General features: G+C 36.0%; 1 protein-coding gene across 1 annotated transcript in view; it reads right to left on the minus strand.

The window, feature by feature from the left end:
• PDZRN4 (PDZ domain containing ring finger 4) overlaps positions 1-22,492 on the minus strand; it is a 413,438-nt gene that overhangs the window by 390,130 nt on the left and 816 nt on the right. Inside the window, exons 2-3 of the mRNA XM_030939208.1 lie at positions 20,089-20,175; positions 15,563-15,670 (exon numbers count right to left, since the gene is read on the minus strand). Coding sequence (XP_030795068.1) covers positions 15,563-15,670; positions 20,089-20,175 — 195 coding nt within the window. The remainder of the gene's footprint in view (positions 1-15,562; positions 15,671-20,088; positions 20,176-22,492) is intronic.

A 22,492-nucleotide genomic window follows, 5' to 3' on the forward strand; every position in this document is an offset into this window, starting at 1 on the left:
GATACCATCTCATACCAGTTAGAGTGGCAATGATTAAAAAGTCAGGGAACAACAAGTGCTAGAAAGGATGTGGAGAAATAGGAACAGTTTTACACTGTTGGTGGGATTGTAAACTAGTTCAACGATTGTGGAAAACAGTGTGGCGATTCCTCTAGGATCTAGAACTTGAAGTACTATTTGACCCAGCCATCCCATTACTGGGGATATACCCAAAGGTTTATAAATCATGCTGCCACAAAGACACATGCACACATACGTTTATTGTGGCACTATTCACAGTAGCAAAGACTTGGAATCAACCCAAATGTCCATCAGTGACAGACTGGATTAAGAAAATGTGGCACATACTATACAGCCATAAAAAAGGATGAGTTAGTGTCCTTTGTAGGGACATGGATGCAGCTGGAAACCATCATTCTCAGCAAACTATTGCAAGAACAGAAAACCACTGCATGTTCTCACTCATAGGTGGGAATTGAACAATGAGATCACTTGGACACAGGAAGGGGAACATCACACATGGGGGCCTATTGTAGGGAGGGGGGATGGGGGAGGGATAGAATTAGGAGATATACCTAATGTAAATGACAACTTAATGGGTGCAGCACACCAACATGGCAAATGTATACATATGTAACTAACCTGCACGTTGTGCACATGTACCCTAGAACTTAAAGTATAATAAAAAAATAAACAAATAAAACTCATTTCCATTCAAAATAAACCACTGCTTCTTATGATGCATTAACTTAGCCACTCCTGTAGTATCCACGCAGCTGTTTCCAAAAAAAAAAAAAAAAAAAAAATTTTCTTGCAAAGTGTTGATGCATTACTTTCAAACAGGGCAGAGAAGGAGAAAACACACATGCATGTACACACACACACACACACACAAATACACACAGTGAGAGAAATTCACCATGTTCAAGCACTTTCTCAACTTCTTGTAACTTATCCTTCACAATCTCAAATTCCTACAGCATGAACAAGGTGAAAATTCATTATCTTTTACGTGTAAAACTTCTGGAAAATCTTTTTTCCCACCCACAATATTTTTTTAAAAAACAAAACAAAACAAAACAAAAAAAAAACAAAAAAGGAAAGAAAAGAAAAAAATACAAAAAACAAGAAAAAAAAATGTTCGTAAACATCTTCACTTTCTTTTCTGAATAATGCCTCTCCCCAGAGAATAAACAACAGGCTTCTTACTATTGAGTTATTTTTAAGAAAGAGAAAGTACTATATAGCATGCTTCCTACAGATTAGAGGTTCAAGCTTTTATTAAACAACAAAAAAATTCTTCCTTGATTTTGATATTAAAAAACACTTCCATGTAAGGAATCAATCTGAATATGGTAGAGATGATAAGCGAATGCATTGGGTTGTGATCATTCTAAAAGGTCAGGTTTCTTCAGCTGCTACTGGTTAAATAATTGACAAAGATTAAAAGCTAAATCCCTAAACTGATGCAGATATTACTGAAAAACCTCTTAGAAGCAAAGAAATGGAGACAATACACATGAAGATAAAGGTTTCTTTAGTGAAAACATTTCATATAGAAAACCACCTGAAATATTAAACTTTGGGAATCACTCTCAGAGCAGCAAAATCTCTTCAAATTATTCCTAGAATTGGATTTAAATATTTCCCTTGAACCAAATAGTCAAGTCTTAATCGTAAAGCTTACACTTAAAGACTTCTATTTTGGCAGGTCAGATATTTCCAATAGATTATGATCTCTGGGATTTAACAGTTGAATCCTGGGAATAGAAGCAATAGTGGACAACAGATTAATGTTTACAAAGTTTAAAACACACAAAAGGACGTTCAGAGCTAAGGATGACTAACTATCTGTAACTCTGCTCCGCAAAATGTTTCGGGATCTTTGAATAATGAAAGCTATCACAAACTCCAAGTGCCACAAGAAAATACATAATGATCACTATATTTCATTGATTTTTTTTTTTTTTTTTTTTTTGTAAACTGTAAACATGGCTAGTTCACTTGAATTTCACTAACTGGCTTAAAGAAGAGTTGGAGCCATCAACTCCATAGGTCTCCCCTACATGTTACAGCGTGTTTACTATTCCTTCATATTAACCAGCCATATTTCCTCTTCAGACATAGTGAAGTTTATTCTGATGAAATTGACCATATCAAAATTTAAGTTTGTTATTGTTATTCACTGGAATCCTTTAATTGCACCAAGGTGTTTATTACATAGAGCTGTTTGCACAGTGTTTGGCACACAATAAGGAGTTTATACATGTTAACTATTTTATAGCCGTCATCGTCCTTACTATTCTGATTGAATATAACAGCCATTTGGCATATAATTTATATTATGTGTTGAGGTATATTTTATGAGTACTCCCTGAATGAGACATATATTTATGAACTATATAGTGAGACAATTTATATAGCAGTTCATGATCTCACATTATAAAATATTTAATTATATAAAATATGCCTAGAATAATATTAAATGCATAATGTGTAAAATATAACATTTTTATATGAAAATTGCATGAAAATTATTTTTCAATTGTTTATTAGATAATTTTGAGTCAACCAATTTTTTCAGCTCTAAAATTATTTTTTCAGCTCTAAAATTCTATCTTGCCAGCTGTATGTCTGGGAATCTAACTTTATCTTAGGGTTAACTAAGTATGCCTCAATGACTTAATTCTGAATCAGTAGAATGTAACATTACCGAATTTTAATTTGGATCCAAAAAAGAAAGTATACCTGTCTAAGAAAAGATGTGCATTACGAAGTTCTGTGTTACAAAAAGAAATGTCCTCTAAGTGAAAGTTCAGATAAGAAGAAAAACAAAGAAATTTTCTTCTTTGATCATCTTTATCTGTTGAAAAGAATTATGTCTCTTAAAAAATAACACCTACACATTCAGAAAAAGTGAAAGGATTTGTAACACAGTGTATCTAGGCCGAAAGTATTAGTTTAGGGATCATATTAATCTTTGTGACACTATAACAAAGAATTTTGAAGCGAAATAGACAGTGTAAGACTGGTCCTTCAAAAAGAATAACATTAAAAATTGAGCTTGCCAAGATGATCAAATGCGATGTCAAAAGAAACACAGAATTACTTCTCTTTCTCTGAGAGAAAACCAGGTAAGATAGGAAGTATTTAATTGCTTTGTGATAGATGTGTATTTAAAAGAAACTTAGAACACTTTTATTTATGCATTTAGTACATGTTTATTGCACACCTCATATATATCAGGCACAGAGTTTTAATAGCAGGGCTAGATTTGCTTTATCCTTGTAGTTAGTAGTACTAATGTATACATTAAATAGCTGAGTGCCTGCTGAGTGCCACTGGGTGTTGAAGGCACAGCAAAAGGCAGGATTTCTAAGCTCATCATGGTACTTAATAAAACAGGAGACTGAAATGACCAATACACATCCAAAGATTTATTTAACTTCATTAGACATCAAGGAAATGCCAGAGTCATCTGCATACACCATTTCACCAGATGGATGAAATTTAAAAACACACACAATACCAAGCCTTTGCAAGTATGTGGACTAAAGGAAACTCTAAGACACTGCTGATGAGAATCTAAATTGCTACAACCATTTGAAACATCTGTTTGGAAGAAATGACTAATGCTGAACATTTATATGTCCTCTGACCCTGCAAATATACCCGTAAATGTGTTTGTGTGTGTGTATCATAAATGCATGCCTGCGTCCACAAAACAAGAATGTTCAGAGCACTGCTGTTGTAATAGCCTAGAAATGACAATTCCATTGAAGGTAAAATTGATAATTAAGTTGTGGTATAGTCATACAGTGAAATGCTACAATGCTACACACCTATAAGAATGAACAATTACAGGCAGCAATGGGAGTGGACATCACAAACACTGTGTTGAATAAAAGAAGTTGAACTGTAAAGAATAGCTATTGTGTGATTCTATTTATATAAAAGTCAAAAATAGGCAAAATGTAGAAGAAGGTAATGAAAGAACAGGGGAAGAAGGGAAGGTTTTGGGAATGCCTGCTATGCTCTGTTTCTTGATCTGGGTGCTGGCCTCGTGCATAAGTTCACTTTCTGATCTTTGGTTGCACTAGACACTTATGATCTGTGACTCTTCTGTAAACATTTACCTAAAAAGAAACAGGTAATTTCTAATTGTGATATTGCCAGGAGAAGGCAATATGAAAGAGCATCACGTGGGATTAGAGTTTAAACATGAAAGTCAGAGAAGGCTTGTCTGCAACAGTGATATTTGAGCTGAGTAGAAGGAATGAGGCTATGAGTAGAAGTTAATGAGGTTAAAGGAGGGGAAAGAGACTTCCAGTGAGAAATCCTTGAGACGGGAAAGTGCTGAGCGCATTCTGGAACTGAAAGAGAAAGTCAACGCAGCTTGAACAACGTGAGCTAAGAGGAGGGTGGACAAAGGAGCTGGATTTATAGAGGAGTGCCAGAGGAGGCAGGACCTCATTGAATAGCTTAAGAACCTTGCATTTTATCCCATGCGCAGGGAAGGTTTTCAGGAATTATAGATAGAAGGATCATGAGATGTAATTTGCATTCATAAATGATCTCTCTGGATGCTGTGAGAGGCATTGTTACTTAGAGTGGACTAAGGACCAAAGACCAGTGCTAGGTCACGAACAGTTTCTTACTAATCTATGATAGGATAAGTACAGAATCAGAGTACAAGAACTTAGAATCATTTATGTTAACTTGGTAGGACACACGTATGTCTGATGAACCTAATAATAATAAATACATAATAAAAATGGGCCTGGTAGTATTTTGTCTCATTTTATTTCATTTTCTTCTAGTAATACATTTTTATCTTATAGTGTACGATTCACAAAAATAAAATAAAATAATTAAATGTCTTTTACCACAAATAGTTCAAGTAGCACTGGCGTAGAGACAGATTTGACAGAGCACAGAAATGGTGGGTAAGAAACCATATGAAGTACATTGCTATATTCTAGGAGAGGGAAGATGACATATTTGATTGAGAGAAAATTTTGTCTGAACAAAAGCTCCAGTGTCAATAGTACTTCTAAATATATCAAATCAAGTTTAAAAGGTGAACAGGCTCTGATATGTTTTGGCTGTGTCCCCACCCAAAATCTCATTCTGAATTGTAATCCCCATAATCCCCACATGTCAAGGGAGAGACCGGGTGAAGGTAACTGAATCACTGGGGTGGTTCCCCCATGCTGTTCTCCTGATAATGAGTTCTCACAAGATTTGATGGTTTTATAAGTGTTTGGCATTTCCTTCTGCATTTATTCTCCCTCCTGCTGCCTTGTGAAGAAGGTACCTTGCTTCCCTTTTACCTTTGGTTATCATTGTAAGTTTCCTGAGGCCTCCCCAGCCACACAGAACTTTGAGTCAATTAAACCTCTTTCCTTTCTAAATTACCCAGTCTAGGGCAGTTCTTCATAGCAGTGTGAGAATGGACTAATACAGGCTCCAACTGGCCTAGTACTTCCAACACCCATCTTATTACTGCAGGATCTTTTCTAAAAAGCCTGCAGTAGGAAACAATGCTTGAACACCCTAGTTCTTCTTAAGGAACTCTCCTGTCCAAAGGGTAACCCATCAAGACTTTTGTCTCTCTTCCTTTCTCTCAAGACTTTTTAGAGGACCTCTTTGAACTAATACCATCAAATGACTTCCTAATAGACATAGGGGATATATTTCCATAGTCTATTTGTACTAAACACCATGACACCGTCTGCAATGAAGAGACTAAAAGAAAGGATATATGACCTCTGTTGTAGTGGACTACATTATTGATATACGATAATAAGTATACTGTTGGAAAGTGAAGACAAGGGAAAATGTTCAAGATAAGTGTAGTGAATAAGATAACTAGGCTGTCAGTACCTTCTGGTACTTTTCTATTGTATTTATTTGCTACAAGCCCTTACTACCTCATATAAGGACAACTGTGATACCCAACCATTAGCATCCCATCTCAAGTTCTTTCACTTTTCAAGTTATTTATATGCCCCAGTGAAATTTACCTTGGAATTTAATCTTTCAATCATTGCTTTGCTCGTGTCATTCCCCTGCTCAAACCTTATCACTGACTCCTTGTTGCCTATACCATAAAATGCAAACTCCTTAGCCAAGCATGCAAGGCCTTCCCCTAATTTCTTCAAAGTCTGGCTTCAATGAACTTTTCATAGATTACCTACCATGAATCACTTATGTAATTCTTAGTAATAGGTAGTATTAAGCAATGGTTGAGGGCACAGATACAGGAGCTCTTACTCTATGGCCTTGGCAAATTACTTGATCTCTCTGTGCCTCAGTCTTCTCATCTGCAAAATGGGACACCATTAATACCTACAGTACCAACCTCATGGAGTTCTGTGGAGATAAAATGAATGAATACCTGTAAAAAAGCCTAAAGAATGCTTGACATATAATAACCAATAAGTATTAGCTGTAATTTTTTTTCAGGTTAATCGACCAAATGGCTGCCAAGCAAGACATAAAAGTCCTACTTTGTCTTTGACTCATGGCATTCTTCCTAAATATGGAAAGCTCTTGTTCTACCCTCTCTCACCTCCTAATCCCTCTCTGACATTTCCTGTAAGAGTCCTTTCAAGTACCATTCCCCCTTAAAGCTTAAAGCTCTTAGGCTACCAGAATACCAAAGACGTCTTCTTGGTAGTGATTCTATACCAATCACTCATTCTGTGTTCCTTTTGTTGTTGTTGTTTTGTTTTGTTGTTGCATGTTTAATTACTGCTATCTTCCCATCTTGATTATAAGCTCTTTAAGGTACTTCCAATCAATAACAGGCTTTTTTTCAACCTTCAGCAACAAAAACCTATTATCATTTAAACATGTGTTTATGTACTTCATGAGTCATGTTTGTAGCAAATTTCACTGTGAAAACTACCTTTTCTATAACTAACAAATGTTTGTTAACTATTTTTTTCTGAAATATAATTTCATAGAGTAAATCTATTGTTTCCCTTAGCTTCAGTGTAATACATTATGCAAATAAAACATCAAATCACCTAATTTTACAAAAAATAACAATATTTTCATTTAATATTATATATTTTGTTAGGTATTCTATACTACATTGCATCATACACTAAACTATGGAAAATATTTATTTCTTTAAGCAGAATAGTCAGTTGCTCATCTAATCTTATAAGTTGAAGATTTATTGCTCTACTTTTACAGCAATACAAAATTGTTTAAAATGTTCAAAACCACATAATGAATAATGTCTATTCTTTGGGGTGTTTTTGATATGAAGATAACAATGAATCACCTCTGAGTTGCTGATTGTAAAAGAAGTGATACATTCTTTTTAAGAACACTGTTATCTTCTTAAGAAAGAAGAGCAAAGCTGATTAAAAGTACTGTCTATAAAGCCATGGGACTGTGATGTGGCTGTAATAATTCATAAGCTTAAGAGGATCAGGCACCAAATCCACCCAATCCATGTCAGTCGCCTTTCTCTCCTTTGTGACACTTTCTCAAGACATTGGGAAGAACAATGATTTTTAGAAAAGACTGGGAAAGTTTCTATTCCTATCTCTTTGTAGAAACACTAAAATCTACTAGGAATACAACAGCATGTACTTATGAAAGCACAATCTTCCTAAACTTGCCTTAAAAAGTTCCCAGCATCAAGCTCAGTGAGCTGTGCCTTAAGCTTCTTCAGAATGCCTCACAGCTGGGGCTACTGGTAATTACTCCAAGCAGCTCTCCCCAAGAGGACTTCAAAGAGGCTCCTGTGCCATCCCCAGTGCTCTAGGAAGCTTCCAGCTCTTTTGGTCTTTTCACCAGACCATTTACAAGGCTTGGAAACATTGAAAATATCTTTCATCTTTTTAGTTCCTCTGCAGTCAATCATGTTTTTGTTCAATTTCATATTTGGTCCAGTGCCATTCTCTGCACATCTGCTTTGCAGACAAGCATGTAAATTCAGGCAGCTTTAACAGAGTTGTTCAAGTTCAATAACTAACATTCTGCAGGAGGGTGAAGGTGAGCACACATGTCTTCAGATCCAATTCAAGCATTTACATGAACAGAATTTAAAACATTGCCTTGTAGACTTGGGTTCTTTCTTGATTTATAGACTGTAAGAAATAGTCTAGAAATATACAATTGCTTTGATCCATTGTGGCTAGATTTTCAAGATCTCACAACTTAAGAAACAATAATCTTTCAACTTCTGATTGATCTAGTAATAAATATATGGTGAGAAGGAATCAAATGTTACAGGAGAGCCTTTGGGGACTGCCCACCTGGAAAAATGTCAGGGATGTTGAAAAACTCTTGGATCCATACCATAATGCCTAAAACCTTGACCTTGAGATTCATCCATTCATTTAGTCCATCATTCAAAGAAAATTCACAGAATGTCTGAAGTTTCCCAGGCACAATGCTGAGAGCAAAAGAGATGGTGAAGATAGTAGGTTCAATAAAATACTAAAACCACTTCTAAGAAACCCATACATTTGTTGGGGGAAAAGAACATCAAAGAATAAATATATACCATAATACATGAAAATGCTATGAAAGTGAGAGGTATAAAGATCTATTGATAACGGAGAAGAAAAGATAGTATTGCTTAGTGGATTGCAAAGGGCTTCCAGAAGTAGAGGATTTTTGAGGATGCAAAGGAGTTTGTCAGTTACAGAAGGCCGTGGCACAGAATACCAGTTAGACAGAAAACAACAAATAAAAGTAGAGAGGCCTGTTGATAGGAAAAGGGAGGAGTTTCATGAGACGACAGTAGAGGTTGTGTTAAAAGAAAGAAAGTAAGGGTTTCAAAGGGCTATTTTTGCTTCACGAATAAAACCTGGATTTAACCTATTGAAAATATAATGCCAATAAAGGCCCCTAAGCAAAGGAGCAAAACAATGACAAGTTTTGCTGAGGGTAGAAAACAAGTAGAGTTATAGATAGCAGAGGCTGGAAGGAAGGAAAGCTTCGTCTAGAAGCTACAGTGCAGGCCCAGGTGAAAATGATAAAAGCTTAGGTGTCATTAAGGCATCATCTCTAGTTAAAGTTTGGATACTATGATGGAACAAACGTATATGGTTCAAATGGTGCAAGTGAATGTAAGGACCTTCTTTCCTGACAATAAATGTTGCGGGGGAGTAAGAAAGAGAGAAAGGAGGTGCCAGGTGCTCAGGATGATTGAAAGGAAGAAAAGGGCAAAAACCAGTACATTAAGGCCCCAATTTGGAATTTTACCTAAAAGCAACTTTGGATCACAATTTAAAATGAATCAAAATAATGTTACAGGTGTTCTGATGAGATTTCCATAGCACAGAATGATGACGAGAATAGGAACCACATTGAGATCTTCAGAGAGGGACACCAAATCCAGCTGTGCCATGTGCAAGCTGCACAGTAAAAAGAGGTGGCCCTGTTTCCCTTCTCAGGAGTTTAGCACTAACAAGTCAAACAAAAGTTCAAGTCTTAGAAGTTTAAAATGGATAGACAGTGCTTAACACACTCAATAGTATAAGGATCTTTCCAGTCTTTTTTTTTGTAGGCTAACATAAAACTATGTTTATTAATACTAAAAACTCAGTGGTGTGGCAAAATCATGATGACCACCTAGTTGGAAAATCTGAGGGACTGTCTATGATGACACTTATACTTACAGGAGAGAAACTGAGAAATGGAAAAGTTGAAAAACCTTTGAGTGATAATGTGACACAAATTCAGGGCCAAAATCCAGTTTAACGCCTGCATCCTTTCCTGAAACTATGAGGCTGCCTCCATCCACAGATTCTACTGTTTCCCTACCCAATGTAATGATTTGTAGTCATGAATTAAACTGACTTCTAGGAGGACAGGGACACTGAATAAATCTACAGTGTCACTTCATTAAGGCAAGGTGGTAATGCCCATTTACACTCTTTTAAAAATGTATTTGTTATTTTTATAGGTTTAGGGGGTACAAATGCAGGTTTTTTTACATGGATATATTGCATCATGGTGAAGTCTGGGCTTTTAGGTACCTGTCACCTGAATAAGATGCATTGTACCCACTAAGTAATTATCAGCCCTCAATCCACTTCCCTCCTCCCACCCTTCCACATCTTCAATGTCTATTATTCCACTCTCTATGTCCATGTGTACACACTGTTTGACTCCCACTCATAAATGAGAATATGTGGTATTTGACTTTCAGTGTCTGAGTGATTTCATCTAAGGTAATGGACTCTGGTTCCATCTGTGTTGCTGCAAAACACACAATATCATTTTTTTTATGGTGGCACAGTATTCTATGGTGTATATATACACACCATGTTTTCTTTATCCAGTCATCCACTGATGGACATGTAGGTTGATTCCATGACTTTGCTATTGCGAATGGTGCTGCAATAAACATACAACCGCAGGTGTCTTTTTCTATAATGATTTTGTTCCTTTGGGTAGACACCCAGTAGTGTGAGTGCTAAATCAAATGGTAGTTTTATTTTTAGTCCTTTGGGAAATCTCCATAGTGTTTTCCATAGAAGTTGCACTAATTTCCATTCCAACCAATAGTGTATAAGTGTTCTCTTTTCTCTGCATTTTCACCAACATCCATTGTTTTTTGACTTTTTATTAATAACCATTTTCTGACTGATGTAAGACGGTATCTCATTGTGATTTTAATTTGCATTTCTCTATGATTAGTGATATTTAGCTGTTTGAATTAGACATAAATTTGTCAAAAAGCTAACTGCCCAGCAGATTTACAGGTGACCTATAAAAACTCGTAAATGCTTCTTATGCATCAACAAATTAGCACCATTGCTTTGTGAGATAGTAAGGTATAGTGTTTCATTAGGTATATACAGAGGTAGCACCGTGCAGATCTGATTCAATAACATTCCTAAATGTTTAGCTCTGAGCTGCAATTAATTTTCCTGCTTTAACAGCTACAATCTGACTATGCAGAGTGTTAGCTAAATAAACAAGACAACTACCAAAGATTTTCATTTTAGCAGTACAGACAGTGACCACAGAGAATGCAGAGGTATAACATTACAGAAATAAAAGAAAGTGTACTTGGCAGTCTGGCGATAGTTAAAAAGTTTCTGATTTGTGAAACTCTTTCTTCTGGTAATAAACTTAGCACTTAATGGAAAGTGCTACACTGACACTTCAATGTGGGAACTATTTCTAAAGAAAAGGAAAATGCCTTTTATGCTGTATTGCATTATGAATTTCAAGGTAAAAAATAGAATAAAAATATTTTAATATATGCACTAAAAATTAATCCTCTGCTCTGTGCTCTGAGCTATTCATCTCAAAGATTCCACAGACCTTCAGCCCCACTCTGATCTCCAGAAGTTGAGAGAAGCACTGTGCCTCCATCACTTCCCTGTCAAACAGCATTGGCCTGGAGCTGCAGGGGTTAGTGGAGTGCTGGGAGAAGAAAGTGTAAACAAAGAGCCATGAGTGATTATCCACCCTTTCCCACTCTGGAGTTGGAGTTACGGTTGCATTGCCTGTTATCAGCATCATAAAAATAGGAGAGGAGACTGGGCACTATGGCTCACGCCTGTAATCCCAGCATTTCAGGAGGTCAAGGTGGACAGGTCGTTTGAGCCCAGGTGTTCAAGACTAGCCTAGGCAAAATTTTTTCTACAGAAAATTTTTAAAAAAATTATCTGGGTGTGGTGGGGTGCACCTGTAGTCCCAGGTACTTGGGAGGCTTAGGCTGGAGGACCCCTTGAGTCCCAGAGGTAGAAGCTGCAGTAAGCTATGATCATGCCACTGCATTCCAGCCTAGGTGACAGAGCAAGATCTTGTCTCCAAAAAAAAAAAAAAAAAAAAAAAAAAAAAAAAAAAAAAAAAAAAAGAAGAAGAAAGAAAGAAAGAATAGAGGAATCGATGCTAAAAGCAACAGTGAACTTTGTTTCTCAACTCCCTCCCACATACCACTTAGGCATCCTAACATCATGAGAACTACATTAATGGTCATGCGTTCTTCCAGAATTGTGCCCAACTCTTCAATAGGATCAGGGATTTTCTGTGATTCCTTTGGTTCTTGAAAGAATGAAAAACAGCATGCTTTTATTCGCTGTATACTGTGGTGAATTCTTGGCCTATGTGAATTTCTGTGATGTTTCAAAACGCCTTCAACAGTATCTTCTGCCTTTTCAGTCTCCAGTGATATTTTGACAACTAGTGTAACTCAAATGTCACAACTGATTTTTTTAAATTTACAAACATAAATAGTTTAACAAATATGAATGTGGAAATAGCTAGAAACTGGTTAACATATGCTTGTGGAGACCGACTCCAAAAATTAACTTGCCTTATATTATGTGAAACACATGACATAGATTTACCTAATGACAGTGATTTTTATTCTTTTATTATTCTTGAATTTTATCAATAGAATGCAGAATATTAAAAAATAATACTTAACTAGCCTTTGTTGAACTGTACCAAACTATTATAACTAATATATTTATTACAGTTTATAAAATCTTTTTAACTATCAACAGAACAGAACCTTTAACTTATCTACTTCCTCATTTACGTGAATAACTTTGGGAAATTTTGTTGTTTTTTAAAAACAATTCATCAACTTGTATGTGTGCATCAAGCAATTAGCTATACAAAATATTTTTGAGCATATCTTGACTATATATAAACCATAGAATCTCTTATTGTTTTTATTTTTTATTTCAGTTATATATCAGTAAATTCAAAGCATTTAGTAATGTGTCAGATTGTGCATAAGTCATATGGATAATTTTATAATATATGAACTAGTTTGTACTCTTTACACTGTTAACAAACTTTTTTGTTGCACCAGGTTTAAATCAGCATGACCATTTGAAATTCAAAAATTGATCTATTAAATTTGTTCACTGAACAAATCATTGATCACAAAACAGAAAAGAAATTATTATCTTTACTTTAAAAATCTGTTTTAAAATATGCATCTGCACATTTTAAACTGATAGATTTCTTCTCAATTTTCCATTAGCTAAAAACTGCTTAAAGTTGACTGATACCATAATGACAGAGAAACTAAAATAACTGGTAAGCATCAAATATTTCTAACTTTAATGATTACACAGGGTTCTTTTACAACACACATATATGCACAAGAAAAAACACACTATTTGTTTAACTAGATATGAAAGTCGCACAAATATCTATTCACTCAAAAAGCTGACAGCATCACTGAACAACTAAGCAAGAGCGATTTATTTCTAATAATCTTCTTTCTAAAATATTTCATGCTATTTAACACACAACATTCTAGAAATATGCACATCATCTAATCCATTTCTTAACTGCAAATGTGGTCACATTGATCCAGCCTAGAACTATAGCATGGTATACATAAAATCAGTGTACCCTGGTATAAAAGACACGTTGAAAAATCTGTATCATTGAGACAAATTTCAAGCTCTAGTCATTAACTGCTAATATATGCAAATCAAAGTGAATAATAATACCGCAGCTAGTTAAATTTCATATGAATTTCTATGGTTGATCTCTTTGCTTTTTATCATACAGGGTTTAAAGAAGATTAATTTGACATGTTAGTAACAGTACTATATAGGTGTCTAGATGCACTTGATTTTTTCAACCATAGTTTTATAAAATTACCTTTTTAAAAAACCATTAGGTTTGTAACCAAATTGTTGTATGACAACATAAAAAAATTTTTTTTCTCTTTTAATGTAACATTAATGAAGCATACATAATATTGTCACCTAGCTAGCATAAGTTATTTTTTAAATTGCCAACACCTATTTCTGTTTTGTCTGTGTGTTTGTGTGTGTGTAAAAATATATGTATTCAGTTCTGTCAGTTCTTCTAATAATATCAAATGTAAGACTTTACTTTCCACTGGTAACTGGACAACTTAATATGTTTTTGAGATAATGTAGAAAGTAATAAGGACAATCTTCTGTTTAAATTATGTTGCCCTTTAGATCATACTGCACACATTCTAACTTTAGAAGCTACAGTATGTGAATGTTTCCACTAGACAAATTGTCAAGACGAACTGGATAGCAACAGCACAAGTAGATCTGCACTTCCTTGGCAACAAAACTGGAAGAATAAAATCTTGATACAAGAGACCTCTTTAGATATAAATCATAGGTTTTTTTGTTGTTGTTTGTTTGTTTGTTTGGCAAAAGACAACTCTTCTTTTTTTTCTAAATTGTCTAGTCAGCTAATTTGTAAATGTTGTGTTTTTTTTTCCCAGAACAGAAAACTATTGGCTGTTCTATATTCTTCACCCTTATTCTATGTCAATTCAGTAAAAATTCAACTTTGTTTAGTGCACAGATGATTAATGAAAATCTAAAACTTTTTTCAAAATTTAATACAGAAAATCTGCCTCCATCATGATAGTTTATATAAATATTCAGAAAGATAGCACTAGTGATTATATAGCCTAGAATGAACAGAATTTTTAAAAAGAATAGTGGAGTCAAGTAAACCTTCCAAATTCCTATTTATACCTTTACTAATACATTAGAAATACTCACTGATAAAAGTAACTTAACCATTTTTGGTAACAGCAACTAATATTGTCTTAACCAGTTAATAAAATGTCAAAAGGACAGAGATGGCAGATGGCAGGGACATAAAATTTCATTATCGTAACCCAATTTTACTAGCATATAGGTGCTCACTTTATCACCCCCGAATACAACAATACAGTTACAACATACAAAGAGTTCTCACCAGATTTTCACAGCAAAGAGAAAAAAAGGTATTTCCCTTTTTCTTTCATATAAAAGATAATGACATGAACAAGGTAGCCATATTACACTAAGAAATATTACAGGTATTGTATAATTTCTTCCAAACTCTATATATAAAATATTAATTACAAATTTAAAATATAGTCTTAGTTCCTCATTAGAAATGTTCCTCAACAGAGATTTATCATCCTTTTTTGAAATGTCATAATAATTAATCCTTTAATAATCAAGCAAGTGACATCATAGTTCATGGAAAACACAAGTTATTAAAACAGAGGTATTCATTAACACATTTGGAAACTTCAGGTATTGTATTCTTTCATCACAATATCTAATAAATTACATAGAATCATAATAGAGTTTTACATCTTTTTCGAGGCAGTGTCTTGCTCTGTTGCCTAGGCTAGAGAGCAGTGGCCTACACACAGCTCACCACAGCCTTGACCTCTTGGGTTTAACATCGAGTGATCCGCCCACCTCAGCCTCCTGAGTAGCTGGGACTATAGGTATGTGCCACCAAGCCCAGCTAATTTTTTTGTTTTGTGTTTTGGTAGAGATGAGGTCTCACTGTGTTGCCCAGTCAGGTCTCGAACTCCTGAGCTCAAGTGGTCCTCCTGCCTCAGCCACCAAAAGTGCTGGGATTATAGGTATGAACTATCTCTCCCAGTGACTTTTACATTTTTTGTAAGAAAGTAAGAACGATAATGCCTTTACTGCTACTACGAATGTATATTCTAATAAGCACCACACCAAAGTAAAGCGGTAAGTTTGGAAACTTAAAATATCCAAATCTTTCTTGCAAGGATCATATACATGTTTTATCATTGTCTTACCTCAATGATTTTGTCATGAATTTCCAGGCCATCTGCTCTGTCAGCAGGTCCATTTTCTAAAATTTTTGAAACATAAATTCCTTCAGTCGATGTTCCTTCCTGACTATTCTATTAAAAAAATCATTAACAGAAGAGAGATGTAAGCAAAATTTAAATATTATTAAGGACAATTTACTAAATGTAACATTACCAATCCTCTGTAAACCTGCAACTCTCTTAGCTGGGGATTTGGCACAGAATTTTAACTTACTTAACACCAACTAGTCATTAATCAAGATGGCAGTTTTAATGAATGAGTCCAGGGTCTCTGACAAGATTATCTATTAACTTCACATTTTTTTAGTTCACATTAAAAGCTATGGGAAAGGGCATGTACAAGGTGAAATAAACTGGCTTTTAAGTATTATTTATAAAACATCTCACTTCTAAAGAGATACAGCAAGTAAAAGGGTGATAAGGTTAAAGAAGGAAAAAAACATGTGTCTGGTTCCCACTGTATAACTGGTTTGAGATGTGGTCAGAGTTTTGAAATATAATTTAGCTTTTTGATGTGACAGATTTAGAAACATAGCTCTAGCTGTGTCTGTTCACAGGAGAGACTGGTAGCTTACTCAAGTGTAAAATCCCAAATGATCACATCCAAACTGCAAGGGAACCTATGCAAAAGGGAACCCGTGCAAAGCTCATTTTTACATATTTCTAGGTACAATGTAACTCATGATTAGGTAAACCTCAAACATAGCCAATATGGTAAAAACAGGATACTTTAGACAGTCACAAGAAGCCAAAGCTTATTTAGGGAAAATATCCAACATCCTATAATAATACATCATATAATTTTAAATGTCATTTGACTTCATGGCAGGTTAAATAAAATTATTTCTCTTTAGCTGTCCTTATCATGAATTTTAAGAGACTTTTTAAAAAGGTCCAATGTCATCTAAATGTCAAATACCAAAACAGAATCTATAAAAATATTCCTTAGGGAAAATGATAAGCAAAATGATATGACGAAAAGACTTTCATCTTAATAAATGAAGACTGTTTTAAAAATAGAAGCACAGCAGTCATTAGTTGCTAGGTTTTCAAAATACTAAACACAAAGAAGAAATATGTCACTGCCATCCTTACCTAAACAGAGCATATGACCAACAACACTAAGACAGTTTCCTTGAACAACATCTGCAATGCAGGATGCAAAAATTTCATGGCAGTTCATTGAGAAAATTAAAGAGCATCATTTTTTAAAACGTAACCACCTTTTTCCAGTTATGGTGAAAATTAAGTTGACACAGGAATTCAATGATATAAAAGAACTTTGCAACTACAGTATATTATATAAGTTTAAAATATGCATTTTGAAAATAATTGGCATCAACATAGAGAATATTATTCATGTAGTCAAACAAAGAACTTGGTTTGGGGAGCCAAAAATATTTCTAATCAACTGTTTTTCTTTAACATGGTACTTCCTATTGAAATCAATCATCCCTTCTTTCAACTATTCATTCATTCATTCAATATATATTACTTTCTTCCTAGTCTGTATTAGCATCTTCAAACTGAGTAATTTCACTTAATAAATAGGAGATTTAAGCAGGCAATACAACTGCCTAATGTTATCAAATAGAAATTGCCTACATATGGTATTGTGAAATAGGTTTATTCAAGAAATTTTCCAAAAGTACAATATAATTTAGATAAAATGTGAAATGTACTTTCCTTTTCTTCTTTTAAAGTAGCAAAGAGAACCAAGTTTGCTAGCTGTTGTTTTTTGTTTCTCTCAAAAATAAAGGCCAGGTGCATTGGCTCAAGCCTATAATCCCAGAACTTTGGGAGGTGATGCAGGCGGATCACTTGAGGTTAGGAGTTCTGGACCAGCTTTGCCAACATTTTGTATTTTCTCTACCAAAAATACAAAAATTAGCTAGGCGTGGTGGCACACGCCTATAATCCCAGCTACTCAGGAGGTTGAGGCAGGAGAATCACTTGAACTGGAGGCAGTGATTGCATTGAGCTGAGATCATGCCACTGCACTGCAGCCTGAGCTGCAGAGTGAGACTCCATCTCAAAAAGAAAGTAATTTTAAAAAATTTAAAAAATAATAAAATCAGGGCCAGGCGTGGTGGCTCACACCTGTAATCCTAGCACTTTGGGAGACTGAGGGGGGGTGGATCACTTGAGGTGAGGAGTTCAAAACCAGCCTGGCCAACATGGCAAAACCCTGTTTCTACTAAAAATACAAAAAATTAGCCAAGCATGGTGGCAGGTGCCTGTAATCCCAGCTATTTGGGAGGCTGAGGCAGGAGAATCACTTGAACTTAGGAGGCAGGGTTGCAGTGAGCCGAGACTGCATGACCGCATTCCAGCCTGGGCAACAGAGTAAGACTCTGTCTCAAACAAACAAACAAACTAAATAACTAACGAACTAAATAAATAAATAAATAAAACCTGGGTATGTACTGGAATATTTGCATTAAGGAATCTGATATTGGATACAAAATTAATGTGCAAAAATCACAAGCATTCTTATACACCAGTAACAGACAAGCAGAGAGCCAAATCAGGAATGAACTTCCATTCACAACTGCTTCAAAGAGAATAAAATACCTAGGAATCCAACTTACAAGGGATGTCAAGGACCTCTTCAAGGAGAACTACAAACCACTGCTCAGTGAAATCAAAGAGGACACAAACAAATGGAAGAACATACCATGCTCATGGATAGGAAGAATCAATATCGTGAAAATGGCCATACTGCCCAAGGTTATTTATCGATTCAATGCCATCCCCATCAAGCTACCAATGAGTTTCTTCACAGAATTGGAAAAAACTGCTTTAAAGTTCCTATGGAACCAAAAAAGAGCCCGCATTGCCAAGACAATGCTAAGTCAAAAGAACAAAGCTGGAGGCATCACGCTACCTAACTTCAAACTGTATTACAAGGCTACAGTAACCAAAACAGCATGGTACTGGTACCAAAACAGAGCTATAGACCAATGGAACAGAACAGAGTCCTCAGAAATAATACCACACATCTACAGCCATCTGATCTTTGACAAACCTGAGAGAAACAAGAAATGGGGAAAGGATTCCCTATTTAATAAATGGTGCTGGGAAAATTGGCTAGCCATAAGTAGAAAGCTGAAACTGGATCCTTTCCTTACTCCTTATACGAAGATTAATTCAAGATGGATTAGAGACTTAAACTTAAATGTTAGACCTAATACCATAAAAATCTAGGTAGTACCATTCAGGACATAGGCATGGGCAAGGACTTCATGTCTAAAACACCAAAAGCAACGGCAGCAAAAGCGAAAATTGACAAATGGGATCTAATTCAACTAAAGAGCTTCTGCACAGCAAAAGAAACTACCATCAGAGTGAACAGGCAACCTACAGAATGGGAGAAAATTTTTGCAATCTACTCATCTGACAAAGGGCTAATATCCAGAATCTACAAAGAACTCAAACAAATATACAAGAAAAAAACAAACAACCCCATCAAAAAGTGGGCAAAGGATATGAACAGACATTTCTCAAAAGAAGACATTCATACAGCCAACAGACACATGAAAAAATGCTCATCATCACTCGCCATCAGAGAAATGCGAATCAAAACCACAATGAGATACCATCTCACACCACTTAGAACGGCAATCATTAAAAAATCAGGAAACAACAGGTGTTGGAGAGGATGTGGAGAAATAGGAACACTTTTACACTGTTGGTGGGATTGTAAACTAGTTCCACCATTATGGAAAACAGTATGGCAATTCCTCAAGGATCTAGAACTAGATGTACCATATGACCCAGCCATCCCACTACTGGGTATATACCCAAAGGATTATAAATTATTCTACTACAAAGACACATGCACACGTATGTTTATTGCGGCACTATTCACAATAGCAAAGACTTGGAATCAACCCAAATGTCCATCTGTGACAGACTGGATTAAGAAAATGTGGCACATATACACCATGGAATACTATGCAGCCATAAAAAAGGATGAGGTTGCGTCCTTTGTAGGGACATGGATGCAGCTGGAAACCATTATTCTTAGCAAACTATCACAAGAAGAGAAAACCAAACACCGCATGTTCTCACTCATAGGTGGGAACTGAACAATGAGATCACTTGGACTCGGGAAGGGGAACATCACACACTGGGGCCTATCATGGGGGGGGAGGGGGGAGGGATTGCATTGGGGAGTTATACATGATATAAATGATGAATTGATGGGTGCTGACGAGTTGATGGGTGCAGCACACCAACATGGCACAAGTATACAAATGTAACAAACCTGCACGTTATGCACATGTACCCTAGAACTTGAAGTATAATAAAAATAAAAAAAAATCTGATATTTGATCACAAGCATAATTTTAAAGATTAAACCACTGTTTTTCTTACTCAAAATCCACAAATGAAAGCTAAGTCCTCTATTATTTTATAAGCAACGAGTAATGTTTATTAATGCTTATTTTATAAGGAATGAGTAATGCATTAACAAGGTGTTTTACCTGATTTGGTCGACCTCCTATAATATTGAATCCCAAAGTGTCATATTCTCTTTCTAACACAATAGTGAATGACTTATGTTCTCCATCCTAGAAAAAAAAAAATGTATAAAATGACTAGGTAAAAATATAAAACAAAAATAAATGCTACAATAAGGTTTTATGTACTATAAGTTAACTGACATGTGAAAAGAGGAAAACTTTAAAATTAAGAATGGTTGAATGTGGCAGTAGGTTGACATTTTCCTATACTTACTTTGTAAGTATGTATTTGAAAAAGAACAACGGTTCATGTGAGGCGGAAAAACCCCTATTTTCAAAAATTACTGAATGTCTTTGCATTTTGAGACATGCAGCTCTTTTATCCTAATGCAGCATCTAAATCTGATTTCACTGTAATTGAAAACAGATTTCTGGTTAAACCTTGGAGGTATCTTTGTTTTTCCCTCCATTACAGAAAAGCAAAATATAAATTATCAATAGTGTAAAATTTTTATTTTGTAAAGTCTTAAGGAATTTAAGAAACACTGGAACTATTTAAAAATTTTAGTCATAATATTCATGTTGCTGTTGTAATGCAGGGTATGTTAGGCTACTGTAGTCCTAATTTTAAATAATATTCCTACTTGGTTTTGCATAATTCCTGCAGAATAAAAAAATAAGGGTTTGTGCTTGGTAAAGTAGTATGCATTTTTTTCCTGCTGGCCAAATAATAGTAAAACAAATAAGAATTATAGCTACAATGTTTATTAGTAAAGACTAACTTAAACATTGGATGAATTAGTGCTGGACTAGGTGGGTTTATTCATAGTTATAGATGTTATTAACATTTACTTGGAAAATTATTTCAGAATGATAACATTCCATATACATCATCATCACTACTATCAGCATCACGATATTTTCCCAGGAGCTGTTCCCAGGCAGTGCACAGAGCAGCCCCTACTGGTAGTAGAAAAACATTTCTGAGAAACACATAGAAGGTTTTGGCTAGTCTGCAAAAATCATGGGCAGTTTTTCTCACTTCTCAGAATCATAGCTTGACTTGTTGCATGGACTTTTCTGTAATATTATTCTAACTGTTGCTCCTTTCCTTCAACCATTGGTTTCCTAGACCTTGAAACCTGGACTGGTAATACAAAGCTTCTATCTGTGCTTTTCCCTGGGTTCTCCCATTTTGTAAATTTACCTGTATATATGCGTGTATGTATATGCATATATGGACTAGAGAAAGAATCCTTGAAACCAGTCTTTTCATACACAGTGTGCATCCATTCATCAAGGTGGAAACATTTTAGTCCCTCTCACTTCAACGTTCTCTTTTAGGTTCAAGACGGGCGCTTCTAAACTCAGTACTTGAGTTGGAGGCAGTATGGAGCAGCCAGTCCCAAATGGGAATCTTTCTGGGTTGCTCCTCCCCGGGAGTGCTGAAGAATGAAAACAGCTCCTTGAATGGATCGCAAATTCTGCTAAATCCCTGCTCACCACGGCAGCGACCAACAATGTCAAACATTGCGCAGAAGTCCTCCAGGAGAGAAGTTACAGCTTTATAAACAAGCCTCTTCACATGGGGTGCTGCAAAGAGGCTTGTTTATTCGGTCTGAAAGCGGGCGGGCGGACCAGGAGCGCAGTTCGGGGCCAGAAGCTTAGACAAAGAAGGGAAACAGCCGCTGCCTGGGGGCTCGCAGGGCCGGTCTGACCACAGATGGAGGCTCTCGGACTGGACTTCCCAGGTCACACACACACAATCTCAATCTCGCTCTCTCTCTCCACCAATAATGAGATCCCGAGGCAAGGAAGGCTTATTTAGGGAAAGTCAGAGTGATGAAAAGAACTCTGCAAGTCTAAGAAACCCCATCTCTCAGCTCCTGAGGCCGTCCTGGCCCCCACATGCCTCACAGTCCCCAGCTTAGTAGAAGGCAGTTGATTCAGGCAGTGGCAGCGCAAGTGTCATCAGCGCTGACACCAGTCCCAGGTGTGCGGCTGCCAGGGCTGCGGGGATGCTGGCGGCCGCGGGAGAGGAAAGGCTGGGCAGGGAAAGTCTGTGCTTTCCGGGTTTCCTTCTCGGATTTGCTTCAGGCACGGGACAAGGGTTCAAAAAATAGGCAGAGACGGTGGGGAGGCGGCTGAAAGATGGAGAAAGGGAGTCTGGATGGAAAACGAGTTTTCCCAATTCCTACTTTCCCGGCGCAAAGTTAGAATCGAATCTGTTTAACTCTTTCCAATCGTAATATAAGCAGAAAAGGGACGATCCTTAACTTCAATGACAATCCATTCGAAAGATAATGACAGGAAAGTAATGATCAGGGTGTGATGCTTCCTGCTGCACAGTGAGGAAGAATGCCTAATTCCAAAGGAATCCTAAAGTGTCAGAAAGAACCGTTCCTCTTCCCACCCCAATCGACCA

Source organism: Rhinopithecus roxellana, chromosome 10 (assembly GCF_007565055.1).
Source record: "Rhinopithecus roxellana isolate Shanxi Qingling chromosome 10, ASM756505v1, whole genome shotgun sequence".
Lineage (NCBI taxonomy): Eukaryota > Metazoa > Chordata > Mammalia > Primates > Cercopithecidae > Rhinopithecus > Rhinopithecus roxellana.